Here is a 26,995-nt window from a genome sequence, read left to right on the forward strand (position 1 = left end):
AGAGCTGCCCGACCAGTGGCTCCTCTCAGATCTGATTGCCGTTGGCCAGGTCAGTCCTTCCCAAACCAACGTCACCCTCTTCGGCTCCACAAGCACTGCTGCAAACTGCGATGTTCTTCTCGGCAGCTTAGACCCCTCATCTTTTTCAAATCTCGGTGAAGTAAAAGTAGGATCTTATTCACAACCACAGAAGTCTCGATTGGACTTGAAAGATTTTAACACAAAAACTCGCTTTCTTCTTCTCATGGGGAACGGGAAATACTCATGTGCCCAAATCTATAAGCTATCAGAGAAGCGTGTCAATGCGGTGATCGATATGAGAGGCATCAAAGGGTATTTTGCCTTTCATCAAGCCTCGCCTTTCAGTGTTACAGAGCTGACGGTGAATTTAACCAACCTACAAAACAGAGTTGGTTCATACCATGTTCATCTTTTCCCGGTTCCCTCGATCAGAAATCCGCTTTCTAGCATTTGTTCAAATGATAATGTTGGTGGGCACTGGAATCCATTTGGAGTAAACCCAAAAGACCCTGCATACCCACAGGGCCCAGGGTCTACACATGATAAATATGAATTGGGGGATCTTAGCGCAAAGCATATGTCCTTAAAAGGCAAAAATGAAACCGAGGCAGTGTTTAAAGACTATAATCTCCCCTTGTATGGACAAAACAGTATTGTTGGTCGTTCAGTAGTCATCCACCAATCTGATGGGTCTAGATATGTCTGTGCCAGCATCAGCTATCCCGCTGAAGTGATGATAGCCCGTGCTCGATTCCTTAGTCCCGTCATTGGTGAAGTTTGGTTCACTCAACTTAAAAACAACCCTTTGTCTGATGTGGCAATCTTTTTGGACCTCACTTATGGAACTCCAGCTACAATGCCAACCAAACATCACAATTGGCATGTCCACACAAACCCGATTAGCTCAGAAAAGGACGACAGTGAGGGGCGATGTAGTACAACCAAAGGACATTGGAACCCCTATGGAATAGACACAGGACACAGCTATCGTCTCCACTGCAGTCCGACCTGTCCGCTATCTTGTGAGGTTGGAGATCTTTCCGGCAAACACGCTACGCTCAACCTGGGTGACAATGTGGGTGGAGTGGAGGCCAAGAACTTCTTCACTGACGTGACCTCATGGGTGCCAGGCATGATTGGAAGATCTATAGTAATTCACCAAGCAGAAAAAGGTGGTCCGAGGATTGCGTGTGCCAATGTGACAGTTGTACGGACTCCGAAAGCCCGTCTCGGAACCTGGTTTGGACCCGGGACATCAAATGGACAGATTTGGTTCAGTCAGTCTGTCCCACAAGGTCCTACAACGGTCAATGTGTCTCTGACTGGCTTGAGTTCACTGGCAGGAGGATATCACGTTCATGTACTACCTATAACATCTGGAAGTACACATCCTTGCTCGGCTGCAAATATTCTGGGACACTTCAACCCCCTGGACTGGAAGGCCACAGACTCCCCTGGTCCCGGGATGGGCACCTTGGACCAGTATGAAGTGGGAGACGTAAGTGGGAAGTTTGGGATGCTGACAGGACGCAATGATTATCAGGCTGTTTTCTTAGATACCAACCTGCCTCTGATGGGACCATATAGTATTGTGAGGAGGTCCGTGGTGGTCCACTACACTAATGGCTCAAGGTAAGACATGGCCTGAAATGTGCATTTGAAATAGGTTAAGAGTGAACATTTCAAACAGATGGAAAGAGTGTAAAAGACACATAGAGACATCAGCTTCCTCTTCCTCATTCTGGGACATTTGACAGTGTTATATTCAACAGAAAGTAATATTCTTGGCAAATATTTCCAGGCAACTGGTTCATTGGTTAACCAAATATGAAGCAATAGGTTGCAGAATAGCTTATTATGACATTTAAATGAAATTGTGTGACATTCACATATACCACAATAGAAGTTTCATGCAGGTCTGCACGATATATTACAGATTTGCAAACAGGAAAAGTTTGGAAACCAGGAAGGACACAGACCTCAAATATTGAAACAGATAGACCAATATAATTTAAAAAATAAACAGTCAGCACTGAATCAGCAGATTAATAGTTCCTTTGGTAGATTCCCTTAAGATGATATAATAAGAACTAACACAAGGTGTAAAGAGTGCTCTGTCAGTACGAATAAACGTTTTTGTTGTTTTTACAACAGTGGCAAAAAGTGGTTGCCTTGTATAATCACAAATGGGATTTTTGCTATAGTTGAGAGCATTTCAACTAAGCTTGGTATTGCAATCATGTGGAACAATCCCTAAAAAAAAGTTATGGAATTGCATTTGTAAATTGTCAATTTGTTCATTTTTTGTAATTGTATTTTTCCCCCCCTTTATTTTACAGAATGCGTTGTGCTGATATAGAAGCACACACAGATGGCCTCTGGGTGATGGCAAAGGCTGTTTTCAACAGTACTCTGACTGGGACCGTGCGCATGGTAAAAGCACACATATAGTTTGACACAAATGAAGTGAGATTTAGAGATTTCTGTAAATTGTCCCACTCAGTGGATGCATAGAATCAAGATGAAGATAGAGCGAGTGATAAGGCATAAGGCTTTGTTAACAAACATCCTTAAAAAATATCCTACTGTATGAACGTCCATGGTTAGCACAGCGAAGACCAGAAAACTGAGCCCATATTTCTTGAGTTCGACATCATATTGCTGCAAGGTTCAGGTATGTGATTGATCAATGAGAAAACAATACTTGTAGACTTAAGTTGCATTACTTAAAGAAATGCTTTCATCATGGTTAGGCTATGATCTACTGACTGTTAAACAATACTTGGCTATTGCAATTATGATTAATTACAAATGTGAAGTCATAAAATGATGGTGCTCAAAGGCAGGACAAGAAAAATCTCAATGACCACTGAACATCCTCCACACCTGATCAGTGTGACGTTATGATAAATTCAGGAGTTAATCATCCTTGATTAAAAATTGGACATCGGCGACTTGAGTGTGCGATGCTGTTTTTTTTATTTTTGTTTTTGTTTTTTTATTGATAAATTCATGTTAAGCTTAAGTAAGGGTGCATTAGTGAGTAATTTTAATATTGCAATAATTGTTTCCGTCAGTGAGTAATTTCATCCATCCATCCATTTTCTTTCGCTTTATCCGGGGCCAGGTCGCGGAATTAGTTAATTTCATAATGTGTTATTAAAATTGTTACCTATTATTTCAGAAACCTCCTACACATGGGGTAATTATCCCCAAACCTTACATTGACCACTGCTCTAATGTTCCATCTTTACAATCACAAACAACCACAAATGTCTGAGAATGTTTTCTGTACTGCACCAGGGACTGGGACATTTAGGGAAAACGGGCCTGGTTGATTAGCGTTGTATTAGCATCAGTGATCTGTTTGGTAGAATTCAAACTGCAGGAACAGCTGTTTGTGTCAGCCTCCTCCCAAAGCCCCACTGAGCTCTGCTCCACATGTGACAGCGACACAAACATTAGTCATTCACCAAAATAAAAGGAAATTATCTGTAAGATTTATTGTTTATTTAAAGCAATGTTCTTAATTTTTTTTTTCTGCTGGCAGCGTCAACAAATATTCCCCGATGGGAGCAGCATGGACACGACCCTTGAAGTGACTCTGCATTCATTGACTAGAGTAAGCTTCCCAGACGTCTAGACATTTGGCACAAGACACATGCTCTGATTTAAAGTGTGAAAGCTCGGAATAAAGCATTAAGAAATGGTCATGCTTCAGCAAGAGCCATATAGATATGATCACACCATGTGAATAGAAGGACAGGCAATTGTGCAATATGTTACAAGATATAGTGAGATCAAGTTTATATCGATGTAGGGTTTGCTGTCACTGCCAAACACAGCCTGGTCCTTCTGAAAGAAAGTGGCTCTCGCGTTACAGCCACACTGGTAGTGCTGGGCTTGTATATCAAGAGAACAAAGTACATGTCTGAAGTTCAATTTGAGGGCTCAAAGACTTTTAGTACAGTGTTATTAACTTGATAATATTTTGTATTTTTATGTTTCTTTTTCCGTTTTTTAGCAGACAAATGTTTCAATGTACATCATGACAAGCCAAACCAGTCAAAACAGATGCACAGAAAATGGAGGCGTATATAATCCCTTTAGCATGACCACAAAGGTAAGTTATTTTACATTGGAAATGCATTCCTCCAATACAATGAAAACAAACAATAACAATAATAGTTTGTGTTCACACAGAGCTCCTCTTGCTCATTAGAGACACCCCTTGGTTGTGTGTTGGGAGAGTTGTCCATGAGGCAAGGCCCGGTCAGTCTGACCCAGGGCCAGGTCTACACTGACAGCATGGTGCCACTCTCTGGAGACTTCTCAGGTAAAAACATCTTAAACTCGCCGTTAAATAATTAACGGTCCCAGACAAATCCCCCCCCATGTTTATGAGTGTCGTAAACAAAAACATATATTCCCTTCAGAGCAACATAGTTTTACATAAAACACATAAATGCACCAGGATGTCATGAAAGTTGTTTTGTTTCAGTGGTCCATCGGTCTCTTGTTATAATGACTGGGGAAAGTATAATTGCATGTGCTGACATTCTCCCAGAGTCTCCTTCTGCTGAGCAAACTTTTCCCAAAGTCACCAAATTCAGCAGGTGAGTGTGTGGAGTTGGTAGTGATCACAGTTTGTGTATTTCTGTATGCTTAATTCACATTTAACTATCCGTATCTATCTAACTATTATCTACCATTTCATTTTTGTATGTACTTATAACTTAATGAATGAATATATAACGTTTTTAATAGTCAGAGACAACTCATTTCTCTTCTTCCGTTCTTAGATATGACTTCAGAAGGAGAGTGGCTGATGTCTTACAATTAGAAATATCACACGTCACCATTTTGCCAGGCTCTCCTCAGACTGCGCTCAATACAGACTGCCAGAAAGTAAACTTCATGGTAGCAGGTAATGTTAGTCTGAATAAATAACAATCACAAGGAAATTGCATGTTAAATTTGTACTTATTTAGGCATTGTTTACATAATTTTCACCATGCTATTTTGAATTACCAAACATCTGAATTAAGGATGACAGACAGATTGAACACTTCCATTCTTCTCTAATCCCTCCTTGCTCTAGTAAAGCAGGTTGTGAGGTTGTCCTCCTTTTCTTATCTCACTTCTATCAGGATCACGGTGGCCAGATTGAAACAATGAACAATTACACCCATTGAAAGCTTTAGAAGCCTGAAAATTTACTCAGCAACCTGACACTGGGTTCTCATCCTGTCTCCCTGTGGGGGAACAGAGAGCAGCCTGTACACAGTGAAGCAGGAGTGGCATTTATTAGCTCCAAGGTCCCCCGCTGGGTACCAAGTTTACCCGGGCATAGCCAGGGCTAGCCTACTGTGTCATTAGCTGTAATTGACCAAAATTAACATATAATTTTGAGCAGGAAATTATTGTTGTGGGAATACCGAACAAGGCAAACTATTATACTGTATGACTGTGTGTGAATCACTGAGCTTGTGATAAAACCTGATTGTGGATACAAATATCTGTTCTTAATACTCCTTAATCTTGGTATTGTCATCCTTTTTTGTTCATATAGCCTCTAGTCACTATGCTCTAAAATGCTATGCCTAAGTTCAACAATTGAGAACTTCACTGGTGTGTAATTAAGGGCTTCCACATCTGTCTCTTAAAGGTAATGTTAACTCTGAGCTCCTGAAGTCCGTCAAAACAAGTGAGATGATGGGCTTGTATAAAGAGTCTGCTTCGTGCTTGAGTAAGTTTTACTCCCTATACGTTTATGTATATATGTAGTTGAATCTTTCAAAGTATGTTATGACGTAACACTTACTTTTTTGTTGATAAACGTAGGAGGGGCAGGTACACTTCTGCTGCCTGGAAGACTTCTTGTCCTTGTGTTTGCTGTTGTCCTATTTCTGTGAGCAAGAGAAATACATTTGGCCTCAACACAACTGATTTAAAATGGGGAATCAATACTGATCACAGGTGTATAAAATAAAATTATGGCAATTGTCGAAACAACAAGCAGACTGCTGCTTACATTGTTTACATTTTTTTTGTAATTTCTTCTCATTACATGTACTGTACATTTTGCATTGACTGTTAAAATCCATACTTGTGTACGTATTTGTACATGTGCCTGATTTTTATCATTGTGTTAAATCTTATTTGATTTCCTGTTATGTATGCACTGCCAAGGATATTAGGTCAAATTATCTGTAAATATAAGTAAGTTGTGAATAAATATTATTATATTTCCACATTGTGTGACTATTTTGGATAAGATATATATATATATATATATTTATTGAAAGACAATTAAAAAAAAATCCTTTGTCCTAAAATATTGAATCATTTGAAGTAAATCGTTTTGCTCTAGCAGAGCTTTTGCAGACTCATTCCGTTTAATATTTGAATTGTGAAAATTTAGTGTAAATGTGGAAGTAATATCGTCTAAAACAATTGTGAACAATAGCGCTCAGGATGGTCTATTATTCAGAGAAAAGAGGCGAGTCTGTTTCCCTCTATGTTCACTGGCAGAAGCAGAAGTCACGTGACCAGAAACGTCAACAGCGCAATGGCAGCCTCCTGTTTTGTAAATTAACACAGGTCCGATCTACAAAAGGAGCGCTCGTTTCATGCACAAGACTATTCACTCTGAGGTAAAACGATTGAGCGTGTATCCAGGATCACATTTGTGACAGTTTGAGCCATTTAGACCTGAGCTAGCAGCGGTTTTCGATGCTAATGTAACGTCCTGTTGTGACTGCGTGGCGATGTTGTGTTTCCCAAATGTGTGGGGGCTTCGTCCCACACCCACGCATGTGACCACTAATCGTCGTCTTGTGCAAAACACCAATCCGTTAGGTGTAAAAGCTTCGTGAATGTTATTATAGGCCGCCTTTACTTGAGCTACCACACCCACTTTGTCTTGAACGAGTTGAATAATATGGTAGCGCTGAGGAATCGTACTATGTTTTGAAGTCCAAAGGTTTTTTTTTTTATTAGGTTTTTTTTACTCCAGAATGTGGTGTCCTGAAAATGTTTTACTTTTGTGTATAAGGGATTTAAAAACGGTTCCATTTGTTGCCAAGTTGTAAACAAGAATCTCATGCAGGGTCTCAGCCAATAGAAGGCCGTGTTGATTAGAATACCTGAACCTGATTGGCCAGTCTTTATTGATGGGATCTTAGCGTGCAATAAACCTGTATGTGGCTATAAATATGACTTCATCTTTTAATATTTAACCCCAGCGTGGTTTAGCTGTCGCCTAGTCAGCACATTTACCAGGTTGTAAGTTCAGGTGTGGATTGTGACTTTGAGCTCCACGTTATACAGTCTGTGGACAGTCAGGGCTCAATCAACATGACATCTGTTCGGCCAGGTAATTGACTGGAAATTTGTGCAAACTTGAAGAAGTCTTTGTTGTTTTCATTTGAGTTAATGGGTTAAGGTAAGGTTGCATTGCTACATATGGTTACTTATATTTTATCTCAATCTTTTAGATACTGAAATGTCTCCAAAGATCACAGGTGAGCTGCTGCGGCTTCTGCGGCAGGCCATGAAAAGCTGTAAATACTTTCCTGAACCAGTCCAAGCCTACATAGTTCCTTCTGGAGATGCACACCAGGTATTTTTTTTGCTGTATATTTTCACCTTACCGTACAATATTTGTCTTGTCTTATGTGATGGGCTTTTAGTTCAATTCACATGCTTGTTGAAACAGTACAAATAAAACTCTACATTTGGAGTGATGAGAGCTTTTCACTAATCTTGATCAATTTTGTCTGGTCTGACCTTCTTAATTAATTATAGTCCTTTTCCAACCACTCCTCCCATTTCCCTCCTCATTCACTAGTCACGATCTTAGACGATAATCTTTCCTCTGTTTTCAGAGCGAGTACATTGCCCCTTGTGATTGCAGACGTGAGTTCATCTCTGGATTCAATGGCTCCGCAGGTATTGTTATGTGTATTGTGCTAAATTCAAGTCCCTTTTCAATACTTTTTTTGTTAGCACTCTACTTGCATGAAAGATAATGCCACTTTCTGTGTTTTGTGTGAACTAGGGACAGCCATTGTGACAGAACAACATGCTGCGATGTGGACTGATGGTCGATACTTCCTCCAGGCCAGTCAACAAATGGACAACAACTGGACCCTTATGAAAATGGGTAAATGCCCAATGTAAAGAAAAGGGCTGCATTTACTTCACTCAGATTTATTCTTTAATTGTCTGAGAAATGGGATTGGCTTTACAACTGGCTGAAATACACACACTATAGTTGCAAGTTAGTGTTACTATGTTTTACAATATAATTGTATTATATAATCTTTTACAGGCCTGAAGGAAACTCCCTCACAAGAGGACTGGCTGATCAGTGTCCTCCCAGAAAACTCCAAAGTTGGAGTTGACCCTTGGATTTATGCTGCCGGTGGGTTATGGTCACTTTGGATTCTCTGTTGAGTTGTTAGAACAGAGTTCGTCTGATACTATTGTGTTTGTGTTCTAGACCAGTGGAAGAACATGTCCAAGGCTCTGACAAGTGCAGGACACTCTCTGGTGACAGTGCAGGAAAACCTGATCGATGTAATATGGACAGACAGGCCTGAACGGCCCAGCACTCAGCTGCGCACTTTGGGCCGAGAGTATACTGGTCAGTACACTAGAGGTGTTTGGACAAGTTGATTTTCACACCAGTATTATTGTGCAACATTTGTAAATAACCACCGTATTCTTAATTATGTGCTTTTAGGCTTGTCTTGGCAAGATAAGATCACCACATTGCGGATGAAAATGACAGACAGGAAGATCTCCTGGTTTGTGGCCACAGCATTGGATGAGATCGCATGTATGACAAAATACATTATCTTTCAAATTTGCATTCACAGAAAAAACAATATAGTTATTATAGTATAAGTTAGAATGGTTAATATAATATTTGTCTGTTTATAGAACTATTTATACAGGACCATTTTCTTGGTCTTTTCAGGGTGAATGAATAATGAATACAGTGTAGTGCTTTGAGAAACTTGGTAATACAGGCTTGTAAAGCACAATTAAAGTGTAAGCCATTATTATTCTTATTATTCTTATTCTTATTATTATTATTATTATTATTATTATTATTATTATTATTATTATTATTGTGTGAGTTGGTTTTGATGGCTGATCACGATCCAAGGACCCGAGGATGCACCAGAGTCATTGGAGAAGGCTGTTGAAGCACCTCTTTTACTGGGCCTAACAAGCTCTTGGTTCTGATTGTTCGCTTTCAGGGGCTGTATTAATTAGACTCACTGATTTTCATCGTCAGTGGGTGGTATTTAGCCTAGAGGAGTTTAGCAGCCCTTCATTTGTTCAGGCATCTAGAAAATTATTGCAAAGATTTTAATTGTATTTTTTTTGTTCAGGGAAAAGTATTGAAATTGCCTTCTTCTCTTTTCCCAGGGCTTTTTAACCTCCGTGGTGCTGACATTGAATACAACCCAGTTTTCTTCGCTTATGCTATTGTCGGGATGAACACAATAAGGTAACTGAAGGAGGTAACTGAAGAATAAAGATAACCAATCTTTATTCTTTATTTCACTGTGAGAATAGCAGCGCTTGCTTGTGTTATGGAACTGCATGAAGGCGTTTAAAGCTTTGATCAAGAACAAATAGTTAAACCTGCTAAACTGCTTCTGTTGGGAACCAATTAAAACAACAATGCACAACATCCCAGGTCACACACTGTTTCAGGTCACCAAACTGTCATCATATTAATCTCATCAGCCATTCCAAACATGCTAGGTCAAAGTAAAGGATTTGGAAGAGGACCAAAGAAGCAATGTCCTCATGAAGACAAGCTCGTAATGTCCCACACCTTAGTTACCTTAGTGAGAGTCGTGGCAGCATACACAAAAAAAACATACTGTATATATTTAGATGTTTTTCACAAATAATGTAACTCTTATATGATTGGTGAGGAAAAAAAAGTACACACTCGAAAGTATTAATGCATCTTGAGCTTTTGCACATTTTGTCATGTTTACTACCATAAACATATAGATTTTCTTTTGATTTTTTTTACTGAACGTTTACACACAAGGAACAGACAACTGTGAAGTGAAAGCAAAATGGTACATGATTTCAAAAAATAGAAAAGTGATAAGTGGGGCGTGCACAAGTATTGATACAGCATTTTTCTGAGTGCATTAAATTGTCTCCATAACATTCCTAATGACTGCAGAATGTTCACTCCTTGGCCTAACCATTAAATAGAGGCCACCTGTGCGTAATCTACTCTCAGTATAATTACAGCTGTTCTGTGAGGGCCTCAGAGCTATGGTATTATGGTATAGTGTATTGGTCACTAAACAACATCATGAAGGTCAAGGAGCACCAGAGAGTTCAGGGATAAAGTTGTGGGGAAGTTTAAAGCAGCATTAAGTTATACAAAGATTTCTCATGATTTGAGCATCTCACAGAGGTACAATCCATCATTCGGAAATGGAAAGACTAAAGCACCACTGTGAACTTACCAAGACACGGTCGTCCACCTAAACTAAAGAGCAAGGAGGGCACTGGTAAGAAATGCAACCAAGTGCCCCAAGATAACTCTGGAGGAACTGCGAAGTCCTGCCGCTGAGCTGGGGGAATCTGTACATGGGACAACTATAAGTCGTATCTACACAAATCTGGCCTTCATGGACGAGTGGCAAGAAGAAAGCCACTATTGAAAGGAGGCCATAAGAAATCCTGTTTGAAGTTTGCTAGAAGTCATATGGAGGACACAGCTCCATGTGCTTTGGTCAGATGAGACAAAAAATGAACATTTTGGACCTAAATGCAAAACGTTATGTATGGAGCAAACCTGACACTGCTCATCGTCCTGAGTGCACCATCCCCAGTGTCAGATATGGTGGGGGGAGCATCATGCTGTGGGGCTGCTTTTCCTCAGCGGGTACTGGGGAGATTGTAAGAATAGTTGGGAAGATGGATGGAGCCAAACACAGGGACATTTTGTAGGAAAACCTGCTGGAGTCAGCAAGAGAACTGAGGCTGGGGCGGAGATTCACCTTCCAGCAGGACAATGACCCTAAACACAAAGATAAATCTACAACGGAATGGTCGAAAACTGCTGTTCACAAACGTTCTTCTAATGTGACAGAGCTTGAGTTGTTTTGTAAAGAAATGGGCTAAAATGTCAGTCTCTAGATGTGCAAATCTTGTAGAGTCAGACCCCAAAAGGCTTGCTGCTGTTATTGCAGCAAAAGAGGGTTCCACAAAGTATTAATTAATTAATTCAATTTCTATTTTTTGAAAAATAACAAAATCATGTATCATTTTGCTTTCACTTCACAGTTGTCTGTTATTTGTGTGTGAACATTCAGTAAAAAAATTCAAAATAAAAAATCTTTATGTTTATGGTAGTAAACATGACCAAATTTGCAAAAGTGTGTTAATACTTTCGTCAGGCACTGTATATATATTCATAATGAAAAATTGAACTTTAGTTTCTAAAGATGGACATTTCAAATATTAAGTTGTTTTTTTAAATTGGTTAAAAAAAATCATTACTTTTGTCTGTCAGATTTTTTATCGACTTGAAGAGGGTAAATGATCCTGCTCTGAGGTCCCACCTTCAGCTCGACTCTCCGCTCAAACCTGAGCTGAGCATCCAGATGTTTCCATACGAGTCTGTCCACTCTGAGCTGCAGGCAATCTGCGACGCCCTCGGCCCCAAAGACAAAATGTGGATCTGTGACAAGGCCAGCTGTGCCATGACCCAGGTCATCCCCAAGGTACTGCCAATGTATTTATGCTCAAGGGAATCTGCTATTACGGTCTATATACAGTGTTGTAGTCAGATAATAACTCTGTAACTAATTATTTTTAGAACCACAGGACTCCAATCCCTTACACTCCCCTGTGTTTGGCAAAAGCTGTGAAGAACCCAACTGAAGTTCAAGGAATGAGAATAGCTCATGTAAGATCCTGTAAACCTTATATTTCACCTCATCTCTGTTTCTTTGGATACATGTTTGCTCACTTTTTACACAGATCAAAGATGCTGTGGCCCTTTGTGAACTTTTTTGCTGGTTAGAAAAAGAGGTAGGTGTGATAACATTCTAAAATGTCATTACAGTTTATCACAGTCTTTGAAGTTCATCTTGAACAGCGTTTTACATTTTTCAGATTCCCAAAGGCACAGTGACAGAGATTTCTGCGGCTGATAGAGCTGAAGAATTACGCAGGTTAGTTCAGGTTGATGCTGGAACAATATTATTACAGTATTTTACTACATTTATAGATGCTTTGCACAGTTACTTATCCAGAGCTATGCTGCCATCTGCTGGCTAAAATAATGAATACATGCTCAATTATTTTATTACATTTGGGTGTAATCCAATAATATAACATTGCTTGTGTGTATTTTAGTGATCTGATTTTATGTACCTGGCTGTGTAAATAAAATCAGTTCACTTTGGGAAACAAAAGTCAATTGATTTGGCTGTTATGTTTACAGCCAGCAAAAGGATTTTGTCGGCCTGAGTTTTCCCACCATTTCAAGCGTTGGTCCAAATGCAGCCATCATACATTACAGGTGAGTCAAAACCAGTAATTAACTTAATTCATAGAAATCTGTAACGTTTCTTACCATGCATTTTCTCTGTAGACCACTGCCTGAAACCAACAGAACACTGACCGTTAATGAAGTGTACCTGATCGACTCCGGGGCGCAGTACATGTACGTCAAGAGCGCAGTATTACAATTGTACTAGAGCGCTGTTGTTTATGTTGTATTGCAGTCACAACAATTGAAAATTCACGCATGGTGTACGACACAGTATTACACAATTATTATTTTTGATCGTTTGTTTTTAGCGATGGAACAACAGATGTTACTCGTACGATGCACTTTGGGACACCCTCGGCTTTTGAGAAGGTAACGTATCATCTAGCCTGCTCTACTCCATGCTATAACCCATATTACTTGTCAAATTGTGGATATTTTCTCTTTATGTAGGAGTGCTTTACTTATGTACTGAAGGGACACATTGCAGTCAGTGCCGCAGTTTTTCCCAATGGAACCAAAGGTGACTGAGCTGACATTATCCATGAGAAGTGGTAAAAGAAGCCATGTATGTCTTTTGTATTTATACCCGTCTCTTTATGTCTAGGCCACTTGTTAGATTCTTTTGCCCGCGCAGCCCTGTGGGACTCTGGACTGGACTACCTGCACGGGACAGGGCACGGTGTGGGCTGTTTCCTAAATGTTCACGAAGGCCCTTGTGGCATTAGCTACAAAACCTTTGCCGATGAACCTCTGGAAGCAGGCATGATCGTCAGTGATGGTGCGTAATAGGGGCAACATTCTTTACTACATACACACATGATAAAACTTTATTTGAATTTGCATCGATAATATCTTGTTCTAGAGCCCGGATACTATGAAGATGGTTCATTTGGCATTCGTGTCGAAAATATTGTCCTTGTTGTGCCAGCTAAACCCAAGGTATCATGGTTATACTTTATATTCATTGTATTGTTAAAAAAGTAAAGTAAATTAGGAAGCGCACACACTGGCAATTTTAGAAAGTGTGTTTTATTTCATTAAACCCCTCTTACCCCCCACTTAAACCGAGCACATTTTCTCCAGTTCGGTTTTATCCAAATCTTAAAGTTTCTCGATGCCTATATGTCAGTGTCGCGCCTTATTTCCTACAAAAAAAAGACCTTCAAAACGGATTGTAACTTTTTGTCACGTTGTTGCTGTGTTTTCATCGCATTTTTGTCACTTTTTTTGTTGCTTTTTCGTCATGTTTTCCTCACTTTTTTGTCACTTTGCTAGTCGCTCTTTTGTGGCTTTTATGTTTCTTTTTCATCACTCTTTAAGCTTATTTTTTGTTGCTTTTTTATTGTGTTATTGTTACTTTTCCGTCGCTCTTTTGCCACTTGCAGTTGCGTTTTCATCCTTGTTTTCGTCTCCACTTTGCTTTTTTCAAGAAGCTTTTAGATTTGGGTAATGCCAAACTTGAGAACTGAATGTGCTCGGTTCAGGCAAGGGTTAAGAGGTTAAAGGAATATTTCAGGATTTTTGACATACGGCCTCATTTCCTTGTTATCCAGAGTGTTGTTGATTTCTGGAAATATATTTTTTGTCAATTCATGCAGTCCTTATATTTGAAGAGTGTAGTGGTGCTAGGCTAGTGCTAGGCTAGTGCATGTCTATGGTTGCTAGTAACCTGCATTAAAAACCTCTTAAAAATCATCGGGTTGTCCTTCAAACGTTGCCAAATCTGATTTATAGAAAGCTCCTCTGTGAATTCCACATGTAAACCAACAAACTGACAGATCACTCCGCCACTGCGTAGCTTACAACCAAGAAGCTGATGCTGCTCAAATATGAGTTCTTTTAAATGCAAAATTGTTATATTTCAAAAATTATTCAGTCAACCCAGGCATTTATATCTTTAGTCTGGTGTTATAAGTTATTTGCGTCCGGTGCACTGTGCTTGGGTCAGACTGTTTTTAATGCAGGCAACTAGTTATCATAGACATGCACTAGCCTAGCACTAGCCTTGCACCACTAATCTCTTCAGATATTAGTTCTGCATGAATTATAAAAACATTCTGGATAACTAGGAAATGAGGCCTATGTCAAAAATCCTGAAGTCCTTTTAAGTAAACATTTCATTCTTGTAGACATCATAAATTATATATATATATATATATATATATATATATATATATATATATATATATATATATATATATATATATATATATATATATATAATTTGAGTGTCAAAATTAGTGTGTAATTTCTGGGTTTTATTGTTGTGACTTGACATAATACTTTATACTACTTACTTTACATGTAATGCTTTTTTGTGTGTCTATTTTAGTATAACTACAGAAACAGGGGAAGTCTCACATTCGAACCCCTGACTCTAGTTCCTATCCAAGTCAAAATGATGAACCTCGAGCTGCTCACCCAAAAGGAGGTAAGGAACTGAGATGAGTTTTTATATCGCAACACACAAGTTAAGACTTAGTATCACAAGAAGAAGCCTGTACCTACAGTAAAGTCTTAGAAACATTGAACTTATGTATGGTATTACTAAAGATAAGCAGACACTCAATGAACCACGGGCACTTTATTGGATTACGTATATCATGTGCACACTTGTAACATCATGCTCATTAAAATAGCACACATTCTTTCAGGCGTCATATATGTTTGCGTTTTTACAGAGGGACTGGGTGAACGAGTACCACAGAAAATGCCGGGAGGTTATCGGGGCGGAGCTGGAGCGTCAGGGCAGGAAGGAGGCGCTGCAGTGGCTCATCAGAGAAACTCAGCCGATCGTCTAAAAAAAGGACCTACGTGTGAAGAAATTAATATGTGTTTGACTCTGCCGTGATGAACATTCACATTTTTTCCTCACTCTTCTCCATGACTCACTATCGGCTTCTTTTGTAAAGCGCATTGTATCTGCAGTTTTAATAAATGTGATCAAAACCATAATAACCCATGCTAAATCTTCTCTCCTGACTGCTGTTCACCAGGTCAAAAATCTAGTCTCGGTCTCTTTTTCCCTGTAAGTTTAACTTCATCAGATTGCATGGTGGTTAGCTTGGCACCTTTACTAGACCTCTAGGATGCTCCAGGACGAATTGTTTTGGGGGTTTCTGGTAGTTTTTCACTGCTGATGGATCTGTCCATGATTACGTCCACATTCCATACAGAAAATCTACCAGAAACCCTATACAGACCTGAAATAAAATAGGTCCTGGAGCATCATAGAGGCTCTAAACCATTTAATCCGGCCCCTGCCCTGTAGAGCATAAATTCCAGAGTATGTAAAAAAAAAAAGTAAGTCTCTAGCCCATTCCTGTGTGGAGTTATGATTTTTTAAAGAATAACCAGAATGCTCATTCTCGCCACTAAGGGGCATTAAATGTAAAAAAAGGAAAAGGTTCCACATGTGTCCAGCAGAGGGCACTGACATAAGAGCTCAGGATAGGAACGCCACATTATATAGCCACGTGGTAAATGGACAGTCTGCCCCAGGACGGCTGTGGCTTCAATAACCGCTTACCACCACCGAGTGTGGAGTGAATGAATCATGCACTTTGAGGAACTTGTGACACACTTGTGTTGCACTTTACAAAACGGTAAGTGTACAAGTGTATAAATGAAGCTACAGTCAAGTTGGGGCTTTGACCAAATCACAGCTTATTATTATTCATTTATTGGGAAAATTTTCTCTATTATATGCGGCCCGTGACCCGCCGTGGGAGCAGAATTTTGGCCCGTGACCCAAAATTTGTTTGACACCCCTGCATTAAAACTAACCACCCATGCAGCCACCTGGTCACTGAAAGGTGAAATATGCCAGAATATTTACTTTTTTTCCGCATAATGTACCTTTTAATTGGGAGGCGAGCTCTAGCAATCTGTGTTCATGGTTTCCTTACACACTTTAATCAGTTAGATTTAGATTTAAAGGAATTGGTCACAGTTTTTAAATATAGATAATGTTCTTACCTTCGCTTAGACGAGTTGATGCGTAGCTGTCTGTTCTTGACATGTGCGCTCAGTCATGTTAGCATTTGTTGTTAGCATTTAGCTTCTCCTCTATGAGGTCAAACGGGGGTGAAGTTAGAAGAGACACGTTTCCCCTATTTAGATACGGTTACGTGAGTAGTTACACGATCCAAGTATAGTCACACAAAATTAAACATGTCGATTTTCTAGGCAGATAAAAGGGGTACTATATTGTAAGGCGTAATAATACCTTAAGGGAACTTCAACGTCCACACAGTAATATTGAGCAGACAGTTATGCAGATAAGGTAAGCTAAGGTAAGAACATATCTCAGTATTTAAAAAAAGGTGGAGCATTAGATGCAATTTTGCAGTTGATTATCCAAATAAATCATCTGGTAGAGGACAAAAAAACCCAGAAACATTTGATCTTGTATAGTAGGTAAAATGTTGGGCTTTAAAATTGCTTTTTTTTTTTTACATTTTTAATTATTTGGGGGTAATTTTTGGTGAAATTGGGATGCAGCATATTGTAGCGTGGCAATTAAACACACCATTCTGCACTATATTTGTTCATGTGCCAGCTCTAACTTTCAAAGCTGCATGTAGAAAATGGGTGGATCCAGGATGACCCCGCTGTTGGGATCCTTGGCGTACTCCTCCAATGACAGACTCGTTTTCTCCTCGGGGTCCCAGTTGACTTTAGCCACCACCTCCTTCTCTTCATCCTCCTCGAGTCCGATGGGCAGTGGGTTGCTGTAGATGTAGTAGATTCTGGAGTTGTCTTTCTCTCTCTGTGATCTCCGCAGAAAAGCCAGAGGGTTGAGGAAGCTGGTGGACCTCTTCACCGCTTTGACCGACACTGGGTGGTCCGGTTCACCCTGGGTCACCGCGCTCTCGTACACATGGGCCCTCTTGGACTGCCTACAACAAACCAGGAACAATTAATTACAGAGTGAACAATGTTGTGCTAAGTTGATGTTGTGTAAGTGTAAATTAATCATCCCACTATAGTTTGTTCTTCATAATATTCTTTATTGTGGAAAATACACTAAGGTGTATACAGTGGGAACCAGATGTTTACATACACGATTATTATGAAAAAAAAAAAACATGCATTTTTTTTCTCACTGTCTGACATGAAACCAGAATTACCTTTTACTTTTTAGGTCAATTAGAATTTTAAAAAATATTTCTATTTACTAATGGCAGAAGAATGAGGGACAGAATTTTTCTACACGGTTTTATATGACTTTTTACGCCAAAAGTTAACATTTCAATAATATTTGGTAGAATTGCCTTTAAATTGTATAACTTGATGTTTTGAGATGTTGCTCCAATATTTCCACATAGTGTTCTTTTTTCATGATGTCATCTATTTTGTGAAGATCACCAGTCCCTCCCACAGCAAAACAACCCCACAGCATGATGCTGCCACCCCCGTATTTCACAGTTGGGATGGTGTTCGCAGGTTTGCAAGATTCATCCTTTTTCCTCCAAATGTGATGATGGTCATTATGGCCAAACAATATAAGAAAAAAAAATTGAAGTCCTTGTGTGCATTTGCAAACTCCAAACTGGCTTTTTGATGTTTCTTTTGGAGTAAGAGCTTCTTCCTGGCGGAGTGCCCTCTCAGCCCATGTGGTACAGGACTTGTTTGATAATGACAAACTCTTACCAGGTTCAGCATCTTCACCAGGTCTTTTGCATTTGTTCTTGGGTTGATATTCACATTTGTCTCTGGGACACAGAACCCACCTTCTCTGATCTGTATGATGACTGGACATTTCTAGCTGTTTTATACTTGCATATAATTGTTTGAGCCAATGAATGTGGCACCTTCAGGCGTCTTCAAACTGGGCTTTCCTAAAATTTTCAAACTTCTGACTTTGTAGAAAGTAACTAAATATGTATCTCTCATTCTTCTGGCATTTAGCAAATAGAAATCATTTTGGAAAGTCTAATTGACCGAAAAAAGAAAAAAAAGTTAATTCTGGTTTCATGTCAGTCACTGAGAAAAATATGCATATGTGTCTTTTTATACAGGGTGTATGTAAACATCAAAACAACATATTATTATCTCAATATTCAAAACAGTTATCAAAAAACTAAATGTTTTTTTGCAGCCAGTCCATAATAACTACATAATTAAAGATGTCTGAAGTCTTTAAGAAACCACTGTGTGAAAATACCTGGTGCGATTATAGCAAACAGTGATGCTGTAGACTCCAGTTGCAGCAAGAATGCAGAAAGCCAAGACGGTGATGACAATATTGAAAACTTGAAATTCTGCACACACACATTAAAAAGGAGGGGGCACAGTTGTTCCTCTTATAGCATAGACAATGCCTTCTAATATGAATTAATTTGCCATCAAAGTGTGTCATACCAAACAATGCTGTGCTAATCTCATCCTCTTCAAGCCCCAAAGCGTTCGTTCCGTTCAGGTGGAGGCTGTTTTCCATAATCACTGTTTGCCGTTTGCTTATAATGGTGCCATCAGCTTCTCCCAAACCCAAACTCTCTCAACTACAAATGCCTGTGTCTCTTTTATTTGGCCCAACAAGCTCAGTCCCATGTGATTCAAAGTGCTTGACTGGGTCGCCGTGGAAACACCTCCCCCCTCTCTCCCTTGGTTGAATTTGGGCGCCCTCACCGTCTCCCCCATCGCCAACTCCACTTGTTTACTGCTCATTATTCTGCCCAGCTCTGCGAGAGGGGCACAGAGGGGAAGAGATGCAGGGGTCTTTTATATGCTTAATCGCCCACTGACCTAAAACGGCCAAGGGCAGTTTTGTTTTGACCCGACCTAAAAATTATCCTTTGAAAACATGTCTTCCAAGAACTTACCATTGCCCAATTTATTTCTTGCTAAATCTGGAGTAGTTTTAGGTCAAAGTGAGTTTAGCTTCCTGTTGGCACTGACTTCTCTCATGTACAAGTTGTTATGGACTACACACAGTTCACTGGTTCCAGTTGGAAGACCCCATTTTGGTCCAATGGCCTAATATTTTTGATTTCAAAAGAGGTTCTCAAAGATCAACGTCCAGTGCCACTTAGATGCCTAAGTGGCACTGAATCCTGACTACAGTTGTATTGTTTCCATAAAGTATGACATAGAGAGGAGCAGCACAAAATTACTCCCAAATGAAATAAAGCCAGGAGAAAATGTGCTGGGTTCAGGTGGCGGTTTAGAGTTTTTTTTCCCTGAACTACACTTAGTAGTAGTTCACCTTTATTGTCTTGCCTACCTCTCGGACCATTCAGTGGAAGTCCGTGTCGACCCCCCAAGAGTGTTTATTTAGGATGCAATCGCTTAACCTCTAAACCCCCACCTGAACCCAGCACATTAGCTACCAAGCGCTATGAAAAAATATGTCAAAATAGCAACAAAAATGAGATGAAAACAAGGATGAAAATGCAACAAAAATGTGACAAAAAACCTAAAAAAGAACAGAAAAGTGATTAAAAAAAAAGTGACAAAAATATGATGAAAACCCAACAAAAAACCGAGGTCTTAGCTTTCAAATGGGCGGCATGGTCACACAGTGGTTTGCGCTCATTCTTCACAGCTCGAAGGTCCCAGGTTCAATTCCCACCTGGACGGGCCCTGTGTGGAGTTTGTATGTTCTCCCCGTGTCTGCGTATTTCCTCTGGGTACTCGGTTTCCCCTACCACTAAAAACATGTACAATAGGCCAGGATGAATGAGAGTGTGTGTGAGAGTGCTCATGGGGGACAACGGATTAGCCCAAGGCTACAATCCGGCGTGGCATGTTTACATGCATGAGACCCATGTTTGTTCATTAACATGCACTGTCCCTACCAAATAAACCAATAAATAAATAAATGAATGAAGTGTCACACGGCCTATTATGCTGTGATATGGATTTGGGTAAAGCTGACCTGGTTAAGGTGGGGGTTAAGAGGTTAAAAGCGCTATTTGTAAGTAGAAAATAATGTTTCGTTCAAAATAAACCTAAAATTCCTTTTTTGTGTGTTAATATCTGAAATAGTTCCAAGTACCACGTCCTAGGTTCTCGAGTACCCCACTGGTCCCCGTACCCATGGTTGGGAAGCACTGTCATACATTATCATTAATTGGTTTATTTCATCAAGCAGAAAACATTGTGCATAGGGAGGCAATTATATTCTTCACCACTAGATGTCTCCCTCGACTGTGTCTTCGTCGGCTGCCACGGCTGACTGACAGACGGCTCCAAGGTATTTCTCATTCCTCAGTTGTAGTTGATTGACATTCTGGGCTTCAGTATCCGTGTCTGCGACTTCAGTAAGGAAAACAGCGACGGAAAAAGATTGACTGATTGGGAAATAGGCCGTGACACCGAGTTTCAGATGTTTATTTGCTCTCTGAACGTCTTTAAAGCATGTTTGAATTCACATCCATCTGAAGCCGACTGTTGTGATTCCAGGGGCCGTGGGTGGCATTAAGCTGGTTCAGTTTATTTGAGTGGTCTCTAGCATGTTCAAATTGTTCAGTGTGTAAAGCATGAGAATATGTCAATTATAAACAGCCAGCATTGTTATCAACTTGTGCTTATCTACAAACTTGTGGAAAAAAAACCAAATGTTCAACATTATCAAACGCGGGGGCCAGTCCTGCGCTGGGTCATTTAATAAGAACATAAAGCTGACCTTCATGGCAAATGAACTGTAAATTAGGCAGTAGGCTATAATTAATCAAATATTGTAAAATTGGCTATTGCCTTACTTGGGGTTCAAATAAAGGTCATAACACAGGACTATTGTCACAGACTATGTTAAATGGTTATAGAAGGTAAATAACGTAATGGTTAAAAAAAATTGCAATAATATGACACAAGAATATGGTGAATGTGAATACTTTCCCCCCATTTTATTTAACTGTCAAACTCATAAATCTGTTTATGGTGAATAGAGTGCAATATGTTTTTGTGGTTGGAGAAACTGAAGCACTGGAACTCTACAGGGAGAACAAACGAACTTCAAACAGAAAGTCACCACTGAGCCTCAGATCTAATCGAATAATATCATTGTTTATTTGGTCAGGACAGTGCCACACCAGATTGTGTTCTTGGGCTAATTTGCAGCTGTTGTCCCACTCGCACTCTCAAACACACTCTCTATTGTACATGTTTTTAGTAGTCGGGGAAACCGGAGTACCCAGAGGAAACCTGTTCCAGCTAAAGCCCATTTAGACCGATGAGGGCAGCAAATCCAGGTTAAGTAAGTGACTCAGTAAGTGAATTCATTATAAATTCCAGTTCATTACTTCCATAAAAAAGGTCTAAAAACACACACAGTGAAGCGGTCAACAAACTGTGTGCTCTTCTGGATTGCCAACACCTGTGGGACTGAGGTGTGGCTCCCCATTTATAGAGCACCACCACAGCACCTCCTAGTGGTGACACATGGCTCCAACAAAACCTATGCAGACACAATGACCACGGGACCTTTTGGCTGTGAAACACAAGCGCTACGCTACTTTTAATTTGATTAAAATATCAATGCCTATAGAGAGAGGGAAGCTGCTGCTTGTTTAGTCCTGGTTTATTGGATGCAATTTTGAGCGAGCGCTGCTGTAATGACATTAGTTCTGTTTCTCAGTTGCCTGTAGTGTGGATACTGCTGCGATGATGTACATTCAATATATTTTAGTCGTAATTGTAATCCTTGCAGAACCCACAGCAGTGACATGGCTGAACTATTTGTACAAAACACAAAAAACTATGGCCTAAAACTAAATACGCTGCAATTCTGACTCAAATTTTATAAACTCATTGTGACAAATGTGGCAGGAAAGAACTCTTGTGGATCCTGTGTTTTATGTTTATTTAAGTTCTTGTGTTGAAATGTAATAGTGATAAATACATTCAAGGGGAAAGTATTTGAAGGTTGTACATGTGGTTTTGAACATATCAGTTCTGATCAGAGAGGTGTGTGAAAATAGCGACAGAACTGAGACGAAAACAATGATGAAAAAGTGACGAAAAAATGACAGAAAATGACAAAAATGTGACCGAAAAAAAAGATGGGAAAAAATGTGATGATGTGAGGAAAAAGATCCATTTAGATGAGTTTTGTAGATCTTAGCTTTCAAATGAGGTGTTACACTGGCCTACAGGATTTGGGTAAAGCTGAACTGGAGAAAATGCTCTCGGTTCAGGCGGGAGTTAAGAGGTTAACTCACACACACAATGTTTTCATGTCTCTTTATCACATATATGTTTTATTTACAGGGTGTTCTCTGTAACCCTGTGTGCACACACATGTGAGCTTTGAATATTGTCTTTCCACTTGTTCCTCCTTTAGATTCATGTGAAATTACATGCATTTGTTTGAAATTTTCCAGGGGGACTTCAGACCCGAGAGGGATTTACTCTCGACCCCCCCAGCTGACTAAATGTATCGCTGGGATGCAGGTTCTAGAATGTGATGATGTCACAGGACCCAGTGTGGGCGGAGCCAGTTGTTCCTATTAACTGCATTACACTTTCACAAGTCGTGTCTAAAAAGAAATTGTTTGAATTAGAAAAATAATCATTAATATCAGTCACTGCGCCCATGATGTCTGTACAAGACCAAACATTTGCTCAAAAACAAAATAATTTTACCTCTATATAATACTCTAGGCCTTTAAAACGCTGTGATGTCAACATGATGTCATCATTTTGACGATTAGTCCATTTTTAGAATATTGTAAGGATCATTCGGGGGCCCAAACCCCTCCACCACGTTAAGGTGGCTGTTCCAGACGGGGCAATAATAAATAACTCTATTTAAAAGAAGTTGTTATTATTTTACAGCTCAAATTAAAATTACATTAAAAAACATAGGGCAATGACTTTAAACCAGTGTTTCTCCGAGAGGAGTCTGGAGCCCCCTGGAGGGTCTCACAGACACTACAGGCCCCCCCCAAAGCTGTCCTTAAAACAAGTACATTGAAAAAAGACAGAAAAGGAAAGTACTATAGTGAACCAGATTTGATCTACAGACATTTCTATGTTGCTTTTTTATTTAATTTTGACTATAAAATTATGAGAAAATGCCTTTGCCTTTTCAATTATTATTGCGAGGAGGCCCTGAGAGAATTTAACATAAGTGAATGAATGAATAATGACGACAGTGTAGCACTTTGAGAAACTTGGTATAACAGACTTGTAAAGCGCAATACAAGTGTAAGCCATAATTATTATTATCATTATTATTATTATTATTATTATTATTATTATTATTATTATTATTATTATTATCATTATTACTATTATTATTATTATTATTATTATTATTATTATTATTATTATTATTATCATTATTATTATCATTATTACTATTATTATTATTATTATTATTATTATTATTATTATTATTATTATCATTATTATTATTATTATTATTATCATTATTATTATTATTATTACTAAAGTTACTTTTTAAACAAATAAACGTGCATTTCCTTTCCAAATGTATTTATTTATTTTTTATAATTATTAGCATTTGGGAAGTGCCGTTAAGGTCATGTTTGTAACAGCCAAAGAGGGTAAACAAAGCGAAAAAACCCTGAAATTTCTCTATTCACTGGAACAAATGCTTTATTGTGAACACATAGAAACATGATGTTTCTAATAAATTAATATTCAGCAAAATGGCGAGGAACAAAATGTTTTGACAATCCATAAAAACAGACAATGCTAACAGGAAGCTTACGTTAGCTTTATGCCACGCTATGCTAACGATAGCAAATTGCCGTGTTTTGCTTCTACCGAACAATTTGCTGTGACAAAGCTCTCAAATGGACTCGATTTTGGCTCGACTTTATTGGTGTGTGACAAATATGTTTATAGTCCGCCAGAAAACGGTAAAAAGAGTGAAAAATCGTGATTTCAGTGAGATTTTTCCTTCGGTTGTATGACGGTTGCCGTGGCAATAGCTAATTTAAATAATTCCATGATTTTTTATTCTAAAGATGACGGTATGTATGTGTATCTATAGCAACTAGCACATTCCTGCCATCTGTAGCTGAGAGTAAACATCGCACGGTGGCACAGAAGTCGTTTTTCTGCAAATAATCTCAACAAAACATTGAAATTCAACCTTCAGAGGAGCCATGGACGGTGAGTGTCAAGTGCTAATAAGCGTTTGGCTTGGTTTTTCATCGAGTTTTAGAGGGAAAGACGTCAAAATATGTTGTAACATCGACCAGACCATAGTTTCTGGGTTTATCTGTTAGCCCTGTTTCTAGACTTAAAAACACTATTGATAGTGTCAAAACATGACCTTAAATGATAGCTGAACTCAAGTAGGCAACTTTGCTTCGCTTTTATCAATGTTACCTCGACAAAAACATACTTTAAGATGATGTTTTGTGGTTTCACTGTCACTAACTCCATGGTGTCAAGTGCTAATAAGCGTTTGCCTTGGTCTTACAACAAGTGAGGGACGGAAGGGGCATTAAAATATGTTGTAACATCTACCTGACCATAGTTTGTGGATTTTATGTGGATTTTAAACTATATGTGAGCGTATCTGGCTCTTGAGACCTGTTAGTGCTATTTCCAGACTTCAAAAACTATTGATAGTGTCAAAACATGACCTTAAATGATAGCTGAACTCAAGTAGGCAACTTTGCTTCGCATTTATCAATGTTACCGCGACAAAAACATACTTTAAGATGATGTTTTTTGCTTTCACTGTCACTAATAACTCCTTGTTTCTTCACAGAGAGGCGGAGAAGCCCTCGTCTTCAAGAGAACGGATACTACAACGCTGATGGGAGGCCCTCTATCAACTACAGTGACCCTCTGCGCAGGTGAGTATCTTTGCAGCCATTTTATTGATGGTAGACTATTGTTATTTATATTACGACGCCTTTAAAGTTGAGAAATGTTTTTATAAACCAATCCCTCTGGAGAAGTGGTGTGTTAAAACTGTGTTACGATACTTAGAAATGAGTGTGAGCTACAGTTAGCAGTTTAAAATGCTGAAAATACTCTTTATTTCATTGTGAGCATAAAAAAAATAGGTGTAGAGCCTTTAAACTGTAAAAACCCTAAAAACACATGTTTCTCTCTTCCAGGTCACCAAAAAAGAGTGGCCAGAGGCCCCCTACAGCGCCCCCAGCTGTCGATGGCTTCCTGACGTGTCATGCAATCATCGTCTTCCTCTGCGTCATCGTTTGGGTTTCCTGCATCAGCATGACCTACATCTCGTTGATGCGCGAACAGCCGAAAATGAAAAGCAACGAGTCAGTCCAGCTGTCGGTCCCAGACCAATCGCTGAAAACGCCGAGCGACGAGTCAGTCCAGCCGTCGGTCCCAGACCAATCGCTGAAAACGCCGAGCGACGAGTCAGTCCAGCGGTCGGTCCCAGACCAATCGCTGAAAACAACGAAAGACGAGCCAATCCTGTCGCCAAAGCCGGATGGACAGCGGAACCTCCCTGGAAAATCACAAGGTATATTCAGAGTAATATTGTACACTATTACAGGCATACAAAGCCAACTTTTTGGAGGTTTAAATAATGTTTTAATATAGTTCCCTCGTCTAAAATGTACCTCGTCATTCATAGAGTTTTGCGTAATCCTGTCGTGATCCTGTTTAACTTGGTCACTGCTTCTTCTGCTGTTGAAGTGCCCCAATGTGTACACACTTTAAATCCCTTAATACAACATCAGATCGGTTCTGAGTAGATTGTTAATCGCTCTGTCTGAAAGTTTGTTTTTAGATTAGTTAAGTTATTCCTACTGCTGCCTGAGGGGGGAGCTCTAGACGAACTCTTGACCAGCTCAGTTGATTATAAAATATGAATTGTCTTATGTTTATTAACCCCTTAACTCCCACCTGAACCGAGCTGGCTTTACCCCAGTCCAAAAGCTTCTGGAAAAAAAGCTGTAAAAATAGCAACGAAACTGAGACAAAAACAATGATGGAAATGTGACAAAAAAGTGAGAACACATTGACAAAAAAGTGACGAAAAATTGATGAAAAAGTGGCAAAAATGTCACAAGAAATTGACAAGAAATTGACAAAAAAATGACAAAAAAATGACAAAAATATGATTTTAAAAAATGACGAAAAAAAGACAAAAATGTGACAAAAAATGACACAAAAAAAGACAAAAATGTGATAAAAATTTGACCAAAAAAATACACAAATGTGATAAAAAATTGCCGAAAAAATGACAAAAATGTGACAAAAAATGACAAAAAAAAATGACAAAAAAGCTACAAAAATGAGTTGAATACCCAACAAAAAAATGATGACGTGAGGAAAAAGAACCTCTCGAGGCGGGAGTTAAGAGGTTAAGCCTAAAGGCTACACGTGTACTAATGAAAATCTTTTGTCTTCCTCAGATTTCACAATCCTGGGATCCCGCTCTTCAGACACGTACGCACGCATGGGCTACATCGAGAAAATGCTGAACTGGATGTTTCCCAAGCACGC

General features: G+C 39.2%; 3 protein-coding genes across 4 annotated transcripts; 2 read left to right on the forward strand and 1 right to left on the reverse strand.

Moving 5' to 3' along the window:
- Positions 1-411: 411 nt before the first annotated feature.
- Positions 412-5,966, forward strand: cusr (Copper-only SOD repeat protein). Its single transcript, XM_079553145.1, has 9 exons — positions 412-1,653; positions 2,361-2,454; positions 3,572-3,643; positions 4,049-4,144; positions 4,225-4,357; positions 4,523-4,637; positions 4,824-4,948; positions 5,690-5,770; positions 5,866-5,966. The coding sequence occupies exons 1-9, from the start codon at positions 599-601 to the stop codon at positions 5,934-5,936; spliced, it is 1,842 nt and encodes a 613-aa protein (XP_079409271.1). The 5' UTR covers positions 412-598; the 3' UTR covers positions 5,937-5,966.
- A 582-nt stretch (positions 5,967-6,548) lies between these two features.
- xpnpep1 (X-prolyl aminopeptidase (aminopeptidase P) 1, soluble) lies at positions 6,549-15,649 on the forward strand. The gene is made up of 20 exons (XM_079553147.1): positions 6,549-6,677; positions 7,521-7,645; positions 7,911-7,974; positions 8,084-8,188; positions 8,357-8,449; positions 8,528-8,671; positions 8,771-8,866; positions 9,466-9,547; positions 11,591-11,801; positions 11,897-11,986; positions 12,061-12,111; positions 12,196-12,254; positions 12,527-12,604; positions 12,677-12,748; positions 12,886-12,946; positions 13,028-13,097; positions 13,182-13,355; positions 13,440-13,516; positions 14,910-15,008; positions 15,259-15,649. Exons 2-20 carry the CDS (start codon positions 7,529-7,531, stop codon positions 15,376-15,378), a joined length of 1,863 nt encoding a protein of 620 aa, XP_079409273.1. The 5' UTR covers positions 6,549-6,677; positions 7,521-7,528; the 3' UTR covers positions 15,379-15,649.
- Positions 15,650-16,929: 1,280 nt separating this feature from the next.
- Positions 16,930-19,123, reverse strand: LOC306960735 (uncharacterized protein). 2 transcript variants are annotated; one of them, XM_079553213.1, is made up of 4 exons: positions 18,944-19,123; positions 18,747-18,843; positions 17,109-17,478; positions 16,930-16,949 (listed from the first exon to the last, which is right to left on the reverse strand). In XM_079553213.1, exons 1-3 carry the CDS (start codon positions 19,017-19,019, stop codon positions 17,148-17,150), a joined length of 504 nt encoding a protein of 167 aa, XP_079409339.1. In that variant the 5' UTR covers positions 19,020-19,123; the 3' UTR covers positions 16,930-16,949; positions 17,109-17,147. The 2 variants fall into 2 exon arrangements, with proteins under 2 accessions (XP_079409339.1, XP_079409338.1); XM_079553212.1 differs by lacking the exon at positions 16,930-16,949 and having other exon boundaries at positions 17,074-17,478.
- Positions 19,124-26,995: the final 7,872 nt, after the last annotated feature.

Source organism: Gobius niger (genome assembly GCF_951799975.1).
Source record: "Gobius niger genome assembly, chromosome: 3".
Lineage (NCBI taxonomy): Eukaryota > Metazoa > Chordata > Actinopteri > Gobiiformes > Gobiidae > Gobius > Gobius niger.

Excerpts from the sequence above, each read along its gene's own strand:
- cusr (XM_079553145.1), top strand. The coding sequence starts at position 599 with ATGTCCTTAAAAGGCAAAAATGAAACCGAGGCAGTGTTTAAAGACTAT. Across the intron at positions 2,455-3,571 it reads TGACTGGGACCGTGCGCATG|CGTCAACAAATATTCCCCGA; the intron begins GTAAAAGCACAC and ends TTCTGCTGGCAG. Across the intron at positions 4,358-4,522 it reads ACTCTCTGGAGACTTCTCAG|TGGTCCATCGGTCTCTTGTT; the intron begins GTAAAAACATCT and ends GTTTTGTTTCAG.
- xpnpep1 (XM_079553147.1), top strand. The coding sequence starts at position 7,529 with ATGTCTCCAAAGATCACAGGTGAGCTGCTGCGGCTTCTGCGGCAGGCC. Across the intron at positions 8,450-8,527 it reads CCCTTGGATTTATGCTGCCG|ACCAGTGGAAGAACATGTCC; the intron begins GTGGGTTATGGT and ends TTTGTGTTCTAG. Across the intron at positions 9,548-11,590 it reads GTCGGGATGAACACAATAAG|ATTTTTTATCGACTTGAAGA; the intron begins GTAACTGAAGGA and ends TTTGTCTGTCAG.
- LOC306960735 (XM_079553213.1), bottom strand. The coding sequence starts at position 19,019 with ATGGAAAACAGCCTCCACCTGAACGGAACGAACGCTTTGGGGCTTGAA. Across the intron at positions 18,844-18,943 it reads GATTAGCACAGCATTGTTTG|AATTTCAAGTTTTCAATATT; the intron begins GTATGACACACT and ends GTGTGTGTGCAG. Across the intron at positions 17,479-18,746 it reads GTTTGCTATAATCGCACCAG|GCAGTCCAAGAGGGCCCATG; the intron begins GTATTTTCACAC and ends GGTTTGTTGTAG.